Here is a 20,247-nt window from a genome sequence, read left to right as displayed (position 1 = left end):
GTCCTCAAACTTTTTAAACAGGGGGCCAGTTCACTGTCCCTCAGACCATTGGAGGGCCGGACTATAGTTTAAAAAAAACTAGGAACAAATTCCTATGCACACTGCACATATCTTATTTTGAAGTAAGAAAACAAAACGGCAAAAACACCCGCATGTGGCCCGCGGGCCGTAGTTTGAGGACGCCTGCATACCTTAGCAGGTTTTAGACATGTTTTACAGAGGGATGGGAGGGGTAGCCGCAGAAGCTAATGTAGCTGGTCAGATAATCTCACTCTCCCCCTGTATACAGCCACGGACAGAGCCACTCAGCCATTCAGCCAGGCTCCTTGAAACTGAGGGCATAAAAAGAGCTGATTTCATGCACGTTATGGAAGTGCGGCTTCCCTCAGGAATGGCAAGGCTGTCCAAAATGTGTGTGGTGCATACCTTTGGTGTGGACGTTGTTTTCAAGACTTTACTCCCTTGGATAGGACTCGTCTTGTCCCTGACCACCATTACCCGTGCTACTTGTCTTTCTGTTATTTGGAAATGATCACCAAAAGTGACAGCCTTTGCCATCCCCTCCCCCCCGCCGCTCCCCCTGCTCCCCCGCCACACACACACACACCACAGTTGCCATTTCCTTTCATGCAATGAGATTCTGATATCCAGCATTCTCCCCAACAACGCCCCAGATTTGAGGCTGGACCTTCTGTCGTCACCTGAGTCTGTTGCTGCTTCCAACAAGCCAAAACATAACCACACATTCTATCTGTTTCGCTATTTGGATCTGAACTTCCTGGTAAAAACAAGATTTTTTAAAATTATGTGACAGGAGAACATAGAAACTTCTGGGACGTGTTCAAGACCAGTGAAAACACTGAGAGAGGATGCTCTCCCTGCTGCCTGTGCATTCAGACCGGTCGGACGTGCCCCTGGGACACCCTTGGCTCCCATCAGCTGGCACCGGGAATGGAAACTCTGGCCACGGGCAGTTCTGAGGCTTCTCCACTCCCTGCCTCACCCGGTCCCGCCCCCCTGCTCACCGACAATGTCTCAGAGCAAGTCTAATCTCGCATCATTCCATCCTAAACACCAGCCAGCCAGCCCGTCTGCATGCAGCAGCAGACCCATAGGCATGGCAGGATCTCAGGACAGAGAGTGCTTGTCCACTGTGCACAGATCGGCCCCCTCGGGAACGGACGGGCTGCCGAGTGATGAGTGTGGCTCACTCGGGACACTGTCATTTGAAGGGAAAGTATGGAATGCCGTACCCATACCCAGGGGTGTGGGTGACAAGCTGCTGCCCACCACCCACCCTCCAGCCTTCACTCATGTGGTCTGGATCCCAGTCTCTGTGGTGATTTAGGGCAGGATTCCTTTGGGGTGATCCAGGGAATGTTTGTGGGAGAAGCAGTGTTTGTGTGGTTCCTGGGTTAGCCTGGGTTCCCAGAAGCTGAGCCTGGCATGAGCGCTTATGTGAAAGGGATTCTCCCGGAGCCCTGGGTGCGGGCTGCTGGGTGTGAAAGCACCTGGAGCTGGCGTGAGGCAGGTGGTACAGGGATCCTCGGGGAAGCGGGTGGGGCATGGACAGTAACTACAATGGGGCACTTCTTTCCCGATATCTAAACCTTGCTCTGTTGTCAGTTGGGACCTTTCAGGAGCCCTGGTACCAACTCTTTCTGCCTTACCCTTGTGGGTCCCAGTATACCAAGCACACATTGGGGTACAGCCCACTGCCATGAAATGTGCAAATGATGAAATGGGGCCCTGGGGCACAGACAGAGTTGCTGCAAAGGTGTCAACATGCCTTCCATCAGGCATATCTCAGGAAACAAGAGAATCTGAGTCAGCTCAATGTTAGCCCATGACGAACGTCAAGATGCAAGTAGACAATGCCAGCACTTAAATAAGGCAGGGGCTCCTTTTGGGTGGAAGGAGCCAGGGCATTGCTCCTGCGTAGGGGGGACCCCCAGACTCCATGCACTTCAAGGCTGTGTTTCTCTTGCTCGTGGCTTAGTACAGGCTAACCAGGAGGACTGGCCAACTTTAGTCTTGGGTCCCATTCTGGGCTCTAATGTGCCTTGAAGTTCAATGCAATTCCACATGTTCTTTTAATTCGGGGTGAAGTCTTTTCTTTTGGAAAAGACAAAGCTGTGATTTTCATAGCAGGTACTTAATCTCTCCAAGCCTGAGGGGAAATGTGAACTGAGCTCTGACTAATGTGCCCAAGATTTCTCCTGGTTTATGACAGCAGATACATGCATTTGTGTACTGTGGTTTAGAAGAAAGGACACTTGACCGAGAAGACCTGGCCTCGAGATCACACTTGCTTTGTGAACGAGGCCTCAGTTTCTCCTGCTGTAAAGCACAGAGCTGTCAGGGTAGCCGTGAGATCATGTAAGGGAAACACATTACACTGAGTGGCCACATTATTATGATCTCTGAACGCATAATAATCTGGCCACTCAGTGTATATCCTATATAATAAAAGGCAAATTGTCCCCTCGACCAGTTCGACCAGCAGGCAGGCCAGCCAACTGCTCATGTCCCCTCCCTCTGGCCAGGCTGGCTGGACCCCACCCATGCACAAATTCATGCACCGGCCCTCTAATATATATGTACACACACACACACACACACACACACACACACTGAGTGGCCAGATTATTACGCGTTCAGAGATCATAATAATCTGGCCACTCAGTATAGTAGCTATGCCTGTTTCCACTGTAGAGCTTGGCTGTTTGTTGAAGGAGAGGCACATCAAAGAGTACCCACCCCAGGAGAACACAGAATGCTCCGCTCCCTCCCACCTGCACATCTGGCCTCTCTTCCCGCTCCGCCTGGAGTGCCTCCCCTCTAGCCACCTATGCCCTCCCTCTTCAAGACCCCACTCAAGGCAGACTTAACCCAGCTGCCTTTACCGCTGCTTTGGCTGAGGCTGATCCCTTTCTTCCTGACTCTGAATACCACTCCCTGTCTGATCCACATGAATAGATCTAGATTCGTTATGAAGGGAGCTCTAAAAATAGTTATCATTTCAGGTAGAGGCAAATAGCAGCAGATTTCATCTTCCAAAAAGGCCGCAGCAATAACTCCAGGACCCTGTGCTCTTCCAGAATCTTGTCCTTTCCCCACCCCACATCAAGAGGTAGAGTCTAGTCCCCCTTTCATGTGAGGCTGGTCCAGACTTTTGTGACTGCCCCAAGGGACAGAAGGTGATGGAAATTCTCTGCGTGACTTCCAGGCGAGGTCCTAAAAGGCCATACAACTTCTTCCTGGCCCCCTGCATTGTGTCTCTGAGCCTCCATGTGAGAAGTATCCATGCTGAAGAGATCCCAAGAAAAGAGCACATGGAGAAATCACACGGAGAGAGGCTCCCAGGAGCCCCAGCACTTCCAGCCCCCCATGTTTGAGCCTTCTCAGCACAGGTGCCAGAAAGGCAGGGAGTGAGCAAGTCTTCACATTCCCAACAACTGTGTCACTGAGTAAGGACCACCTCGCTGGGCCCAGTCAGCCCCCAGAAATGGGAGACATCATACAAAATATGAAAAACGTTATGATAGCCTTAAACCACTGTTTTGGATAGCTATTATGCTGCAGTTAGTATGTATAATATACACGTGTAAGTACACACATATACACATCCATATATAGCCTGCCTTCTACCATCCTGCACTCTGTGTGATTTGTGTGCTTAAATACGGCTTCCCTAACTGGGTTGTAAACTTCAAGAGGGGAGGGCTGTGTTGTCTATTTTCTAGTTATCCTCTGCCAGTTAGAGCAACGTGGCACCTGTTCATCTTGGAGTTAAATTGATAGGGAAACTGTGTGCCTGCCTGTGTCTCTGAAAAGCTTGCTTTCATGATAGGATGCAAATGTAATCATAAAGAGATCAGAGTCTCTTTTGTCCTCGAATCTTTCTCAAAGGAACCCTGTGTCCTTGGAAAGAGTCATTTACCTGAATCGCTGAGAGTAAGCCACTGGGTTTGCTTCTGTGTCTTGGATTCAGGGAAAGATAAGGCTGCTCTCGCCAGCCCTCCTACCTGTGGGCACTTGACAGCCCATCTCTTGGAAGTGATTTGGCTGGACCTTGTTTCCTCAGTCCAGGATCCCCATGGGGTTTGCTGCTTTCATCTTCAGATTGAAAAACAGCCCCTTTGCCTATCTTCCCACAGAGTGTTACCTAGGAGACTGCAGGTTTTTATGCACATAAGTTTGACAGTCTGATCCTACTTATTTGAGATATACATGAAAACTTAAACATTTTAGTCTCTCAAAGAATAATAAAGCTTTTCTGTGCCTACCGCCAAAAATATCACATATCTCAAGCATTGTAAGGATCATGCTTTGAAAAAATTATTTTAATAGATCTATATGAGGTACCCTGAAATTCAATGTTTATTTGAGAAAAGATCATAGGAAGTAATGCTATGAACATCTTTTCCACCCTTTGAAAGTCTGCCAAGTCGCTTTACCTCACACACTGCAGGAATTTGGTATCCAGTGACATGCACACCAACATCTTCAAGGACATCTTAAACCAGTCCTTGGTCTGTGGGGGTGACAAGGAGGGTCTTCATTTTATTTGACCAGCCTTTTACCTAAGTGGGCCCAAGACTTTTCCTGGTTTATAGCAGTAAATGCATACATTTACATCTGGCCTCTGTAACTAGATGACCGAAGTTATTCCATCACAAAGTTTATGTTGCTACCATTGCCTCTGCTTTTTTTGGGGGGAAGGGGGGGTGTTTCAAAATAATTATGTTGATTTCTTTAAGGATTTCTTTGAATGTGTTTTTAACCCCATGCAATCCTGCAATGAAATATAAGCACATAGACACAAGCTAGCCAGCAATGACATAAAATCCTAAATTCTGAGGTGGGACATGAGGTCATTGAGTTAATGGGGAATATGATGGGAGATAGTAGAGAACAAGGTCATTGACTTGTATTGGGGGAACAAGGTCATCCTATATAATAAAGAGGTAATATGCAAATTGACCATCATGCCTTCACACAAGATGGCCGCCCCCATGTGGTCACAAAATGGCCACCCCCATGTTATCACAAGATGGCCGCCACAAGATGGCCAGCAGGGGAGGGCAGTTGTGGGTGATCAGGCCAGCAGGGGAAGGCAATTGGGGGCGACTGGGCCTGCAGGGGAGGGAGGGCAGTTGGGGGCAACTGGCTGGCAGGGGAGCAGTTAGGCATCAATCAGGCTGGCAGGGGAGTGGTTAGGGAGTGATCAGGCTGGCAGGCAGAAGCAGTTAGGGGCAATCAGGTGGACAGGCAGGTGAGTGGTTGGGAGCCAGCTGTCCCGGATTGTGATAGGAATCGGACCTAAACCAGCAGTCGGACATCCCCCGAGGGGTCCCAAATTGGAGAGGGTGCAGGCTGGGCTGAGGGATACTCCCCACCACCAGTACACGAATTTCATGCACCAGGCCTTTAGTTGACATATAATGGGGAGTATGATGGAGTTGACACAGAACCAAGTGAAACCTTTTCATCCTTTTTCCTGTTGGCTTTTCCTCTTCAGTTTGTTATTTTTGTAAAATCTTTATTATTGAAAGTATTACAAATGTCCCCCTTTTTCCCCATTGACCCCATCTAGCCTGCCCCACCCCAGGCCTTCATTGCCCTATTGTCTGTGTCCATGAGTTATGCATATATGCATACAAGTTCTTTGGTTGATCTCTTCCCCCACCCCCACCCCCTAACCCATCTCTGCCTTCCCTCTGATCCTCTTTACTCTAAACACAGATTGTGATATTTATTATTTTGATCTCAGATAATTCGAGTGCCAATCAGACTTTTCCTTCACTTTCTTTTTTTTAAAAAATAATACTTTTATGTGCTTGAGGTAGTGGCCAGATTTAGTCAAAAGTTTTGTTTTCAGCCTACCTTTCTTTCCTATTTCTAAAGCTTCACAAATTTGTCTGGACTTGAAAAGCATTTATTAAACACCTTCCTTTATTGCTGTGAATTTCAATTTGCCAACTTCATGAGGAACGTCAAAACCTGACACTTATGGGAACACGGAAGAGAACTTCCAGATTCCAAATGAAAGCAGAACCCAGTTTCACTCCCTTGGCTGTAACTGGTTTCCCATATCATTTTGCCTCCTAATGCACTTTCTTGCCTCTAAGCTTTTGGGCATCACCTGTCAGAAACATCAGAGCTGCCACAGATGCTTCTTTGGATTGCCTTAACCTTGAAATAGATACAGTTGAGGGCTGTGGAATACTGCAGCATCTCTTCCTGTAATCTCCTGTCTTGAGTGCTCTTTCTAGCCAATCCTTGGTTTATCCATGTAAGTTCCTATAAAATTAGATGACCTCCTAGCCCTTCAGTCTTACCTTGTCAGCCCATTCCAGTCACCTTAGCTTTCCCCAGCTTATTATTGACTATTTGGCCACACAATTATTTCAGGCTGCATTAGTTTCATGTAGGATTTACTGTGGCTAATAGCAAGTTTGGGGAACCTGTAGTGTTAGTTTACTGTAAATTATCTGCAGGAGGTGGTGACCTAGAATATATTCTGGACTTTTGACTTTCAGTCATGATAGAGTAGCTTATATTGGATTAGTGTAGGAACAGTTATAGCCTGGACAAACCAAAGTAAAAGCTGTGGAAAGTGAATAAAGTAAGTAAAGACTTTGGGGTATATGAACCTTGAAATAAGGAAACCACACTGTGTGAGAGCCATGCCAGCTGGCCTTTTCCTTGATGAACCTCTCCTGTATGTGCAGTACCTAGGGGAGAGAGCACAGCCAGAAAACTGTGATCTTATTGGGGTGAGGCATCAGAGAGTAGAGTTTTGAACTCCCAAAGCAGGTGGAAATTGGGGGACATCCCAGAAAGGAAGAAGTCAGAGAGGGAACCTTAAATCTAAGTTGTGCATGCTTTGGTACCAACTCCAAGCACCCCAGGGGAAACAACAGCTGAGAGTCTTAAATTGCTGAGTAGGTACTTTAGTAGCTCCTACCAGCCCAGTGGAGATACAGAGTTTGTAGTGCTAGACCCCCAAGTTCAAGGGGCTTACTAAACAGCTCAAACTTTCCATTGAAATCTTATAAGAATTCCAGGACATAAGCATTATTTGAACAGACTTTTGTCACAAGAAGCCTAAAGCCACCACTAGAGATGACCCTCCAGTAATTTAACTTCCTGCTCAAACAAAAACTCAGCACTCTTTGAAGGAAGACAGAATCCAGAATCTCCTCAGGGCATCGTCCATAAAGTCAAATATACAATAAAAAATTACTAGACACATATTAAGTAGATTCTAAATTTTCTTGCTTTGATCTGGCCTGCTCCACGCTGTGACCAGTCTTGCTGTGATAATTGTAAGAGAGCACAATGGTCTTAGAATATCTTCCTTGTCATCACTTCCTACTCTTGGTCCATCATCTAATTAGAGACCAAAGCATATTGTAGAAGCAAAGGCGTTTAGTCTGTCTTATTCAAAGCTATAATGTGTCACCATTAGAGCCCAGTGATGGGCCAAGAAAATGGAGAAAAATGGATATAAGAATTACTTTTTATTTTAGATTAATTATATTCTTCTTTTAATTTTTATTCAGATTCAGTGACAGATGTTTTCCAAGAGATGTACCCATGACATTTGGAATCTAAACATTTGGTGAACAAACTTCATGTTCAAATCAAAAAGCCTTGAGCTTAAATTTACCCTTAAAAGAGTTGCAAGTGTAATTAGAAGATTCTTTGAGTACTTGGACCCAAAACCATAGGTGAATGGTAAAAAAGGGAAATGATTTCCTAAAAGTAACATCTTCCTTTTTCCCTGAAGGAGAGACCAAAGGTCACCAAGTACTAAATTGAGGCATAAGCACAGTTTGAGTTTTATCAACTGAATTACCCAATAATTTGTCTGTTTATTTACAGCTCTTCCTACAACTAAGTGTGAGTTTTCTTAGATATTTAATTATTTATAGACCAAATTTCAAGCTAATGTTTTCTAAATGGGTGCATCTGCTCAAATATATTTGGTATTTGCAGGGAGTTGTATAGAAATACTTTAATCTTCCCCTTCCCCTTCCCCTTTTGTAATGGATTATACTCTAAAAGAGGTACTGATCAAAGAAACTATGACAAGAATTACTATTACCAGGCATAAGGAATTCCAGTTATTCTTTTATTTTAGGACTTTTTCAGGAAGCTTTAGTATAGGGATTAGGCCCTCATTCCCACTCCAGTAACTATGACAAACATTGTTAATGGATCATGATGCTCTGCTCCACTGAGCCCCATCCAAGCCTCAGCCTAACAGTCAGTCATTACTAGTCAACCGATGAACATATGAGATGAAATCTATTTTCTAACCCTGAATTGATGACCATGGACTAACATTATGGAGAAAAAGAACAGATATTCAAAGAAGAAGCAGAAGGAAAACTTAAACTGTGCTTCTAACCAGATCCTTCTGTCATTACTTTTCCATTTCTAGACCAATACTAAAGGTTACTTCCAGCTCTGAAATTTGGTGAATTGTCATTTTTTTAAAAATCACTGATTTTGAACCCTTCAATATTTTATCATGCATGCTTCGTCTTCTATAAAATAAATTCATAAAGAGTAAACATTTTTAATGTAGATTCCTGTAGGGAATTATTACATTCAAAACAATCTGTTTCCATTGCATTTTTCCAAGGAGGAATGGGCATTCCTTCTTACCACTGAATGTCCTCTTAAGAAGCTACTTAGTGGGTTTCTGCATACATCAGCTTGTTGGTTTGAATTTCTCTGGATCAATAAGCAGACTTGAGAGCATAGCAATGTAGCACTTGAGTCAGACCCCAGTTCATCCATCTAAACATTCTGCCTCTGACGTTGGCACCAAGGGACATTTTGAGGACCAGAGCAGACCAAGGATGGCATAAATTTCTGAATACCACAGGGCTCTTTACCATAAATATTTTATTTCCTTTAATGAAAATTCATTATTGACACAGTTATGGTATTCCTTTAAGAGCAACAAATGCAAGTTGGAGGCCCTTGCCCCTGCAAATAGGCCTCTTTCTATATATTGCCATGTTTGTGGGCTGAGACCACTACATTATTTGCTGTATTTTCTACAGTAGCTACTGGCTCAGAGCCATGAGCAACACTGATGCCATGGCTTTTTATTATTGATAAAGAAATATGTTTCTAGTTCATCAAATTATATTTCAGTACCCTGCCAGGCCAAGAGTCTATGTAACTAATGATGGGGGTTCTTCAGTTGCAAAGAATATCTGTTCCCTTCCAGGAGAAAAGCTTGTGGGATGATTGTGTAAAATTTTCTGCCAACATGGAAATGAGAAAAAGAGCTCTGAAGTGGAAATCAAGGAACTTCTCCTGGGTGTTGGATTAACTTTAGCATCAGGAAACGGGGGCAGAGACAGTCTACCAACTTGCATCAGGAATGAGGTGGCTGTGCGCTTCTGTTGGCAATGCAGGATGCATCATTTCTCTGTAAGTACATGGAAGGGAGGCCATTGAGGACTGCTGCCATTATTAGGTGGAAATTCAACTGGATGTGAATGAGTCCTTTGCTAGAAAATGTAACCCTTGTTGAAATGGAGGGGTACAAACGTGCGAAATTCCGAGCTCCCCTTGTCTAAATATGAGTTTGCCAGAAATAGACTCTGAGGCAGACTCAAGTACAAGTTTATTTGGGAGATGATCCAGATAGGGGAGTCCAGAATTGAGACAGGGAAGGGAAGGCAGCCAATCAAAGGAATGTTATAAAGCCACTTGTCACTGTGGACAACTAGAGCTTGGTCCTGCTGAGAATTGGAACCAACAGTGTAGAACACACCTCAGAGTCATCACACTCGAGTGGGGAGGGAGCTGAGTGAGGTTGAGGGCTTCTTCAGATGTTGGTTGAGGGCTTCTTCTGGAGGAAAGAGCCGTGTTAATTCTTCAGCATATCCAGCCTTCAGTATCTGGGCAGAGCACCCTTTCTCAGCTTTGGAGATACAGGTGTGGCAGTTGCTTAACATGAAAGGGGTTGGACCCCAGGAATGTGGGCGGGGCATTGATGTCTTGGGAAACACCCCTTGTCCATATTTCTCCCTCTCCAATGGAGCTAGCATTTACTAATTAGATACCCGATACTAGGTACTTCATATTTCATAAGTATCACAGTTAAGCCTCTTCACCATGTAAACTAGTATTGTTTTTATTCTCCCATTTTGCATATTAAGACTGAAAGAGGTTAAGGAATTTCCCTGAGGCCACAGAACTCATGAGTGGTGAAGGAGGGCTTCAAATGTAGGTCTTCAGGCGCTTAGAAAACCCTGGCTGCCTGTGGTAAGCAAATGTCACCACATCAGTATTTGGCTGAAGCAACCTTTCTCAGCAAATTTGATTGGTAATATCTATTTGTTTGGTAGTATTTTTTTTAATCCTCACTCGAGGATATTTTTCCACTGATTTTCAGAGAAAGTGGAAGAAAGACGGAAAGACAGAGAGAAATATCGATGTGAGAGAAACACATCGATTGGTTTCCTCCTGCATGTGCCCTGACCAGGACCCGGGCCTGGGAGGAGCCTGCAACTGAACTATATTCCCTTGACTCAAATTGGAACCCGGGACCCTTCGGTCCACAGGCCAAGGCTCTATCCACTAAGCCAAACCAGCTAGGGCTTTGATTGATAGTTTGATGACCCCTCTCTTGAAGCTCTTGGTTACCATGACCTATGGTTCCATCTTCCTTCACAGAGATGCTGCTCATGATCTTGTTTCCACGTATACATCAATCCATTTGAATCCAGAACTTCGTTTCTGGCTTTTGAAGGGAAGGACTGTGCCCTTTAAAAGGTGGGGGAGGAAGGAGTCAGTTTGCCCTTTCCAATACAGGAATCAACGTGCTAGACATGTAACCCCAGTTATTATCAGCTCCTCCCCTAACATCTGTGTGAACTTAGACTGGTTATTTGCTTTCTTTCGGCCTTGATTTACTTATCTGTAAATTAGGGATAATGTTCCATATTATGTAGAAGCAATGAAAAAGCAATATATATATTTACAATACTTGATAAAGATGAGTTCCATCCTTAAAATCAGGATACTTAAATTATTAGGATGATCTCAAAGAGGGTTGAGGCTTCCCTTGCCTCCTGCCTAACCTTTCATCCACTCAACTTGTGATCAGGACTATGTATCCTTGTTCTTTCTGAAACTAGGGCTAAGTATGTTACCCAGCACATGGTAAGAGCTGAACACGTGTGCATTTTTTTTTGCATGTGATTGATCTGTTAATACGTTTTCCAGTGTTAAAACACAGTCCTTAAAATGAGACAACCTCCCAGCAGGCAGCAGTTCCCCAGGGAGGATGGGGTATTTGTGAACTGCCTGAATGGCCACCCAAGTTGGAATCCAGTTGTTGGGGAGATTACTGAAGTGTCATTTCTCAGCCAATAATTCTGTGTTTATACAAAAAGCATTTCCTGGGAGAAAGAACTGCTGAGTACATTCACACTTGTGTTCACTTTCTCTTTCATGGACCCTGGCTTGGTGGGCACAGGCCATAGGGAGAGACATGGCAGAGCTCCTGTCCTCAGGGAACTGTCAGTCCAGTTGAGTCAAAGGTACAATAGGCAACAAATGGCTGCAGTTTGGTTGGAATATCATGTGTGAAGTGCTCGCGCAGTACAGGAGGGCCACAATAAGGTGAGGAAGGCTCTGTGGGAGGCTAGTTAGTCCTACACCTGCTGGCAAGGTTTCCCCAATGTTCATGTGAGGGGCAGAAGAAGCAACAGGCTTTATGGGGGAGCACAGACAGAGATGACTGGGTCTAAAGCAGAACTGTGAAGTCACCCCATCGCTGCAGGCGATGAGCTGGGCAGGGTCAGGATTCCAGATTCTTGGGGCAATTCCCAAGAGGCAATCAAATTCACTAGATATTTTGGTATAAAAGCACCCTGGAATGAGACAACACACCACGATTGCCTGGCTCATATTCCTTCTGCTCAGATGTGCTAAGGGAGCTGGGTGTTAGCGGGTGTTGATCTTCATCTTGGCTGCTTCATTTGATCAATAGGCAATTAGTATGTCCAAAGATGCCATGAATGTCCCTGCTGCAGGTGTGTGGGGGTTTTTTTCAAAGAAAGCAGAAAACACACTTCATCTCCAGCAAACCTCCATTTAGATTCATCAAATCCAGGCCTCAGGAAAGCAGCCAGGAGAGAGGAGCGGGCCGCTGATTGCTGTTGCCTTGGCAAGGGGAATCCGCTGGGTTCGGGTGCAGTGGTTTCTATGGGAACAGCACTGCTTGACTTTGCTGGCCCCCTGGGGCTGGTGAAATGTACTGAAAGGAAAACTGAGAGGGAGAAAAAAGAAAAGAGTCCTGGCTGGTGTTGCTCAATGGTTAGAACATCAGCCTGCACACTAGAAGGTCTTGGGTTCAATTCCTGGTCAAGGGCACGTACCCGAGTGCAATTTCGATCCCTGCCTCTAGTCGGGTTGCATGCAGGAGGCAACCAATCCATGTGTCTCTCTCACACATCATTGTTTCCTTCCCCCACTCTCTCCCCCTCTCTCCCCACTTCCACTCTCTCTAAAAATCAATGGAAAAAATATCCTCAGCCCTTGGGGAAGGATTAAGAAAAAAGAGCAGTAGGAAGAGACTTGGAAGATTCTGAAGGTGTGGTGGAGATGTGGTCCCAACAGCCTGATCATCGGAAGCACCTAGAGGGACATGCATCATGCAGCTGCCTTGGACTGAACACTGTCCTGAAGAAACAGAGAAATAGATGCCAGTGCCAGGCAGTCAGGAATTAGTGATAGGTGACTTCAACCCCAAGACCGGAACTGAATGTGTCCTTGGCCCCATGCCAGACCAGGATCCCATAATTGTTATAATTACGAGGAATGGTGATACGTAACCCATGAAACATGGCTAGAGGTACTTCACATACACTGTCTGCACTCTCCCCAGCATGGATGGCATCCATACACCATCCTACGGATGAAGGAAGTGGGTTTGGAGAGGGGAAAGGATAGCCCGTGAGAGGTATAGGTGGGGTCTGACCCCTGGCCTGATTCCCCACCTGGGCCCTTATGCAAAATCCAATTAACAACTTAAAGCAAATATTACCTTCTCAAAGATGGACGAGCATTCTAGCTCTCACCCCTTGACTAAGAAATGCCCCTGGTTTGTGTGGACTGGGGTGTGAGGAAGCATACCCGAGTGGAGGGCAGCTGGGGGTGGGCATCAGCACCCCATCAGCTTGTGGGAGGCACTAGAAGCCCCACCTTGTTTTAAAGATGAGGAAACTGAGGCCAGAAAGTGCTGGGCAGAGCCTTCCGGTCCAGCGAGCTACCCTACCTCCTCCATATGCTCTTGTCTTGCACAGCTGCAGTTCTTCTGAAAACACCATCTCCCAGATGTGCTGGTGGCTTGAGTCTGAGTCGGCCAGGTGGGGAGCTTGCTTGGTCCTGGGGAAGCAGCTTGGTGCTCTGGTAGCTCTGTTCTTGAACCGTTGGGCAACCTGGGCAAGGCTGGCATTCTCCACCCCGGTCAGTGCCCAGGGTCAGCTCCCTTCAGCGTTTCTCATCCCACAGAAACCTAGTAAAGGTGTCTGCTGTGTGCACTAACTGTTCTCTGTGTTCTGGGAGTAGTAAGGAGGAGCCTCGGGCCATTTGTCAGATGGCCAGTAGGCAAACTGAGGCTAAGAGAGGAAAATACACGCCACCAAAGGCCAGCCGTGGGAGTGCTGGCATCGAGCCCCACATCTCCAGATGCCCAATTGAGGAGCCTTTCCTTGGCCCCAGGCTGACCACTTCCTTAGGAAGGTTAAATACAATCATTCCAACTGCTTTAGAACCGAAGCAAAGCAGCACTTCATAAAATAGCGGCATGTGCATTGATAGGCTGTGTGGATAGTGTCTAAACAGGGGCTGATGAGGTCAGTACTAAGCATTAGGGACCTCCGCCAATGAAGCTACTGCCCAGTGGGTCTCCATTGAGTTCTCTTACATTCTCTGTGACCTGGATGATGCGGTAATGTCCTTTGCAAATGAGCCACCATGCTGGGTTCTGTGGGTCAGTCGTTAATATAACAACATGTTACCATGTCGCTAACTAGGGTGTAAATCTTAATATCCAGGCCCTGCCATGCTGGGTTCAGAATGCAAGTCCCAACAGCAGTTTATCCAGACCTTTAAGCTTGGCCCAGGGCCTCCCTTCTGCCAGCTCCACCCCACGCTCACTGCCAAGTGCTGATGCCAGTCATGCATGAGCAAGTTGTGTTCTCTTGTTCCTACTCATAAAGACACCCTGCACTTCCTCTCTCCCAGTTCCTACACAAGGGAGGCTTGGAAGATGACAGGGGTGGGGGACACCGGCTGTAGTGGACACTGGGCATTGCCACGCCATACACGTGGATGGTTTCCTGAGGCACCTGCGACTCTGTCCAGGCACTTCTCCGGGCCCAGGAACTAGACTTGGCCATTGCAGGGCTGGATAGTAGCTCACGTATTTTCTCACTAACACTTGAAGTGACAACCTAAAGACCACCCTGATGGTGAAGTGCTGAGTGAATAGAGGAGTGTGCATAATGGATCATGAAAATATCTCTTGGGGCAGAGTCCCAGGTGCTTTAACACAACTGTAGTTTGTTGCCTACCTTCTAATCTGCAGGAAACACCAATTTCCAGTTCGAGGTCTGTGAATAGAAAGATATCATTTTTTCTCATCCAAGTTCACGAACCCCCCTATTAACATGAGGACTGGCAGACTGTCCCGACCCCCAGCACAGAGAACGCTGTCATCTGTACTGAGCTGGTTTTCTCTCTCTGTTCTTCAGCCCTGCATGAGTTCCCCAGTGACATCTTCACCAACGAGGACCGGAGACAGGGAGCAGTGGTCCTCCATGTGCTCTGTGTAAGTACCTTCTCGTGGCTCTGCTGGAGGGTCCCAGGGGAGACCCGGCTGGGGGGTGGGCAGTGGTGCCCGCACCGGCATCGCCCCTCCCTCCTGTGGGAGCCTTGTGGGGGCAATTTCTCAGTGTACCCTCTTTAAAAGGCCATGGGTTCATAAGCTGGCAGGCATCTGTATACATTCTGTTGTTGATATCACACCCAAAGCGTGGACTCCAAGGTCAAACCGACCTGCTCCCCACTACTTAACTATGCTCGCTCTCTCTGCCCAGATGTCACCCCCTTGGGCAAACCTTTCCTAACCAGCCTTTACGTCTGATCTCGGAAGCTAAGCAGGGTCGGGCCTGGTTAGTACTTGGATGGGAGAATTGTGGCCATTCTTTATCTACGGCCATACCACCCTGAACGCGCCCGATCTTGTCTAACCAGCCTTTATATTGTTATATGATCATTTGCTTATTGTCAACCTCACTGACATGTAAGCCTCGGGAGAACTGGGACTTGGTTTTATATGTGGCTTAAGTTCCCCCACCTGTTCCTGGCATGTGGCAGGGGCAGAGTATTTGTTAAGTCCGTGGATTAAGTGCAATGGCAACGGATACGGTGCCTGGCATGTAGTAGGTGATCACTAAAGTTTGTTCTGGCTCTGAACACCCACCACTGCCCTAGCATGTCCTCTGCAAACCCAGTGGGCTGGAGGTCTTTGATTTCCCTTGAACCCATTGGGAGAGTTTGGAGAGGGGGTGTGTGGAGATATGTCTGAGGAGTGGCGGAGAAGCCAAAAGACCTGGCTAGGTTCTGAACGAGGTGCAGCACTGTGGGCTTTCATCTCCGCGGCACCCACCCTCCCCCGGGATGCTGTCATCTGGATATTTATTTCTGTGAACAAAATTCTCCAAATTCCATGATGTACCCAATAACCACTTTACGTTGCTTCTGGGTTCTGTGGGTCAGTTGTTAAGAAAGGGCCCAGAGGGAATGCTGTACACAGGCTCCGGGCCTGGGTGGGTCAATGTGGATGGCGGTGGTGACACCCACGGCTGGGGCTGGGGCCACTGCTGCTCGAGGACCCCCCAACCCCGAAAGGGCTGTCCACACTCATGTCTGGGGTCCAGGCTGAGCACTGGCTAGGCTGGAACTATTGACCAGAGCACCTCCCTGTGGCCGCTCCAGCATGGCTTCATGGGGGGCTCCAAGAGAGGGCTTACAGTGAACACGGAGGGAACCTCACGGCCTGTAATGCCCAGGCCCCTAAGTCACAGGCATCTATGAATCAAGGGGAGATGACAGAGACCTCACTTTTCAGTGCACAGCTGGACTCTGGAGTCTGACCAATCACGGGCTTGGAGCCGCTCTGCTGTTCTCACTTTGCGTGTGGCTTCTGACAAGATATCTAACCTCTCGGGCCCCTAGGCTGCCCGAAGCCTGACCCCTTCACGCTGAAAGCCACCAATTCTTCAGGTCTTTCCTCACTCACCTCATCCCCCCAGAACCACCTCCCCTGGGATAAAAAAAAAAGCATGAGGAGTCCCTTTTAAGCAAAGACAATCTCTAAAAATACCAGGTGATGAAGTTGGCGCTCTGCAGGCCCCCTGCCCATCAGGAGAGCCCATACACAGAGAGACTAATACGGATGCCAGCTGCCGCCCTCGGCACCAGGGAGGCTCCCTGTCGAAAGGCTGAGGAGACCCAGGCACTGAGCTGGTGCAGAATTCCCTGGGAGCCATCAGCTCCCTGTGCCCCGGCATCTGAGCGATGAGGTTGTTACTCTGGGCACAAACAGTGCGAGCTCCCTCCTCCCCGGCCACGTTGCCGCCTGCAGCTGGCAGGGCCCTTCCTCCCAACACCCCGCGCACCCTCCGATGCCAGCCCAAGGCAGAGGAGGGTGCGTTTGCCCTGCTCTTCATGACTCAAGGATGCCTGTAGCCTCTTCTGTCTGGGACCACGAATTCCCAGGGTGGCATGAAGGCCAAGTGTACAAAATCCCTAACCCTAACTCTCCCCTAGCCACATCCCTAGAGAGTAGGCAAAAACCTGCAGCTTGTCATCATTGGTATCTGATACTGCACTTAGCCCCTGCCCTGGGCCCTGCATTGAAGAAACCCCAGGGCAAGGAGTCAAGGGGCCAAGGGAAGCATCCATCCCTTTGAGACCATGCTCCAGGCACTGGAACTTCAGAATTCTCCACCCAAACAGCAGTGCCTGCTGCCAAGGCCTGGGTAGGCCTCCTCCCCAATCCACCTCTGAGAGGGAAGAGACCAGGTGGAGAAGCTTGAACTTGCTACCCGGGGCATCCACATGCATGCCCGTGGTGCAGGGAGGCATCAGGCTCAGACCAGGCAGAGGGCACCTCTTCTCTATGGCAGGGGCACAGGTTAGGGAGGGCCTGCAGTTACCCTCCCCAAGGTCAAGGACCAAATTTTGCCTATGCTTTCCACAAGAGCATTAAGTTCCCCCAATAGGACATGAGCCTCACCAGGGAAGCCCCTTTGTACAGTGCCCGGTGCCTTGAACAACAAATGCTGCCCAGTTTGGTACAGGGCTGAGTGATGCTTTTCATCCCCTTCACCCACCACGGTGCCCAGCGCATTTGGCGTGCTCAGGAATCGTTACATGCACATGTGAGACTGGATGTGAGAAGACACGCTGCCAGGACTAACCTGTAGGAACAGATGCATGCATGAGACAGAGTGGGAGCTGAGAACAGATTCCCTGCCCTCAGCCATCAGGGGGCCTTTCTGAGCCCCTGCAATGTGGGAGCTCTGGGCTGGCCCCTTCTAGAGGCCTGAGAGGCAGCCTCACCCGCAGGAATCCACTGCCCTGGGGGAGGCCCACTGATGGACACTCCAGACATGCATCATCTGTTCCGTGTGATGTGAGAATGCAGAGAAGGCAAGTCCCGTGTTGGGAGGCAATTACATTGAACTTGAGGACTGGGTAGGCACTTTCCAACAATGACAGGAGCAAAGGGGTTCCAGGCAGGAGCAGGACACCTGTGATGAAGGATATAGAGACTGGAGAGTCCCTGGCGCCTGGAGTGAGCAGGAACCAAGGACCTGGAGGGGGGTGGAGAGGTTTGGGGGAGGGTGGGCCTCACCTGGAGGCACCACAAGGTGGCTCAGTTGCTGAGTTAGAAGTGGCGGGAAACAGATTCAGGATCTCGCCATCCCTCCTTGCTCAGGAAGCAGGGTCAGCCATAGCCGGAGGGGACCAGAGTGGCCAGCCCTCCATCAGGTGAGAAAGACCCAGGCCGGCCACGGAGAGAGGCTCAGGGCCCTTTGGGCAGGGCTCCCTGAGGAAGACCCCAGACCTGGGAGGGACATGAGAAGGGGTGAGGGGACTGAGCATCATCCAGCCACCTCTAGGCCCCTGAAGAGCTATGTCTGCCTCCTCCAGGGAAGGGAGGGTCTCAGAGGTGTATTCTGTCACCCTGGGCTGCCCCGCCACAGGCTGTTCTTTCATGGGATTAACTGCTGTCCTTTTAGGTCTCAAGCAGAGAGCAGAGTCCTTTCAAATCACTCTGAAACCTGAGCGTTGGTACCCACGCTCATCCTTCCACTTTCCACCTGGGCCCCGTGAGTGGGCTGTGCCTGTGAGGCCCCATAAAGCCGTGGCCTTCAACCTCAGGTGTGCACTGGCCTTTGGACCCCTGAGAACAATCTTAAATATCCAAGCCTGCTTCTCTTTTTCTTGCTTTTTTTTTTTTTCATAAAAATACTAACTTCTTTTGTGTATGATTTGTAGAAATCAGCCATTTCTGGTTAAACTTATCAAACACTGTAGATTTAATTTTTCCTTGAATCTTTCTGATTTTATCAATTTCAGAAGCCCTAAATCCTGGGATTACAGTAAAGAAAAGTTTCTATTCCTTCTGACTATTCTTTATATATGGGCTCCTGACTAGAGTGGGTAATTCATTATCTGTATAACTGTCAACAATGAATAACCCCAAGGAAACACACTAGTCTTTGGACTTGCTTTGTAGCCGATCTGTTATAATGTTGAGACACTAAACGCAGTGTTTCCAGTTTCTTAGGAAATTCGCACCCCGTAAACTAGGGGAACTGACCCCAAACAGAGGAAGAAGCCTGTGGATAATTTTCTAGGACCAGAGTTTGTTTATGATTTATAAGCATCTTGTGAAATTTTGCTAATTATCCCGCATGTCCATAGCCGAATCGTTGAGATTATAAGCCAAGCTATACATTTTCTCTTCCAATAGAAGCAGCTCTCAGTAATCAGTGTTTGAAATTCTTCCTCAAAATGGGTCTGTTTTTAATAAGTCAACCTCCACAGCAGAAATAAATACCTTGTCAGCTTTGGGAAAGGATTCTTCCTAGGCTTCAAGCCTTCTTTTCAGGTGTTTAATGTAACCCGTCTCTTTCGGCGGGAGGACGTTTCCGTGTGCTCGTGTGTGCGGTGGTACAAAGTGAGTGTGTAGCCCTTCGGAAGGCAACGTCCTGCTAAGTGGGTCTGTTCGGAAGAAGGGTCCAGCCACTGATTCAGCAACTCGGACCCGTCCATGGACCAACCCAGGAAGGAAATAGCAACCAGAAAGTTCCCGGTGCCCATCTTCATATTCTAAAACCTACACACGCTCTGAGGAGCCCACGCAACTCAGACGTTGACTCTGTGTGCGCAGAAGGCTCTTCTTCCTCTGGGGAGCAGCCACCCTCGGGCCCCGTCAGGCTTCCCAGGGTGGCAAAAGGGATGTGTGGGCCATAGGGAGGTGCCTGGCCATCTGATCTGAGGCCTGCTCTGTCCGGCGGTGGGGACTGCCTTGTCCACAACTCCATCTTCACGGCACCCGGTGTACAGTGCCCACTTCGGGGGCTCGCATGTACTAAAAAGGGGTGGGCTCCACACAGGGTGGGCCGTTTGGGGAGTTCAGGCAGGATTCTTGGGCTGGGCCGTCAAGCCAGGGCTCCCTCATGTGGGAGTTCTCCAGGGATGGCAATAGGACCATAGCTGCTGATCCCTGTGACATCCCTGTAGGTGATGTCTGGGGCTGGACCCCAAGGTTGGTGGTCTCCCCCAAACCTCCAGCTCCTGTCCACATTTCTCTCCTCCTCCTCCTCCAGCCCAGTTTTTAATCTGGTCAGGAAACTGGGGAAATTCCCTGTGAGCCTGTATCCAATTCTCTCTTATTCCCAGATCAGCATTTTAGAGTCAAGAATTTGCTAATTCCTGTTTCATGATTCCACTAAGACCTCCTTGCTCCCCGAAGCCGCAGTGGAAACCAGTCGGCATTGGAGGAAGGCCCTCGAGTAGAGGTGGTGAGGTGTGGTTGGGATGTGAGGGGGAGGAAGGTTATTCAGGTATCACCCTCCCCATGGGATTGTGGGTTTTCTAGGTCCGTTCCCTATTTCCTCT

At 48.1% G+C, this 20,247-nt stretch overlaps 1 protein-coding gene across 3 annotated transcripts in view; it reads left to right on the top strand.

Moving 5' to 3' along the window:
• The window catches only part of SLC24A3 (solute carrier family 24 member 3), a 493,522-nt gene that overhangs the window by 273,830 nt on the left and 199,445 nt on the right, over positions 1–20,247 (top strand). For all 3 annotated transcript variants that reach the window (XM_008141127.2, XM_028144920.2, XM_054724362.1), the window contains one exon: positions 14,802–14,878. In XM_008141127.2, the coding sequence (XP_008139349.1) occupies positions 14,802–14,878 (77 nt within the window). The remainder of the gene's footprint in view (positions 1–14,801; positions 14,879–20,247) is intronic.

The sequence above is a fragment of the Eptesicus fuscus genome, chromosome 12 (genome assembly GCF_027574615.1).
Source record: "Eptesicus fuscus isolate TK198812 chromosome 12, DD_ASM_mEF_20220401, whole genome shotgun sequence".
Lineage (NCBI taxonomy): Eukaryota > Metazoa > Chordata > Mammalia > Chiroptera > Vespertilionidae > Eptesicus > Eptesicus fuscus.
This window is presented reverse-complemented; position numbering and strand designations above follow the sequence as displayed.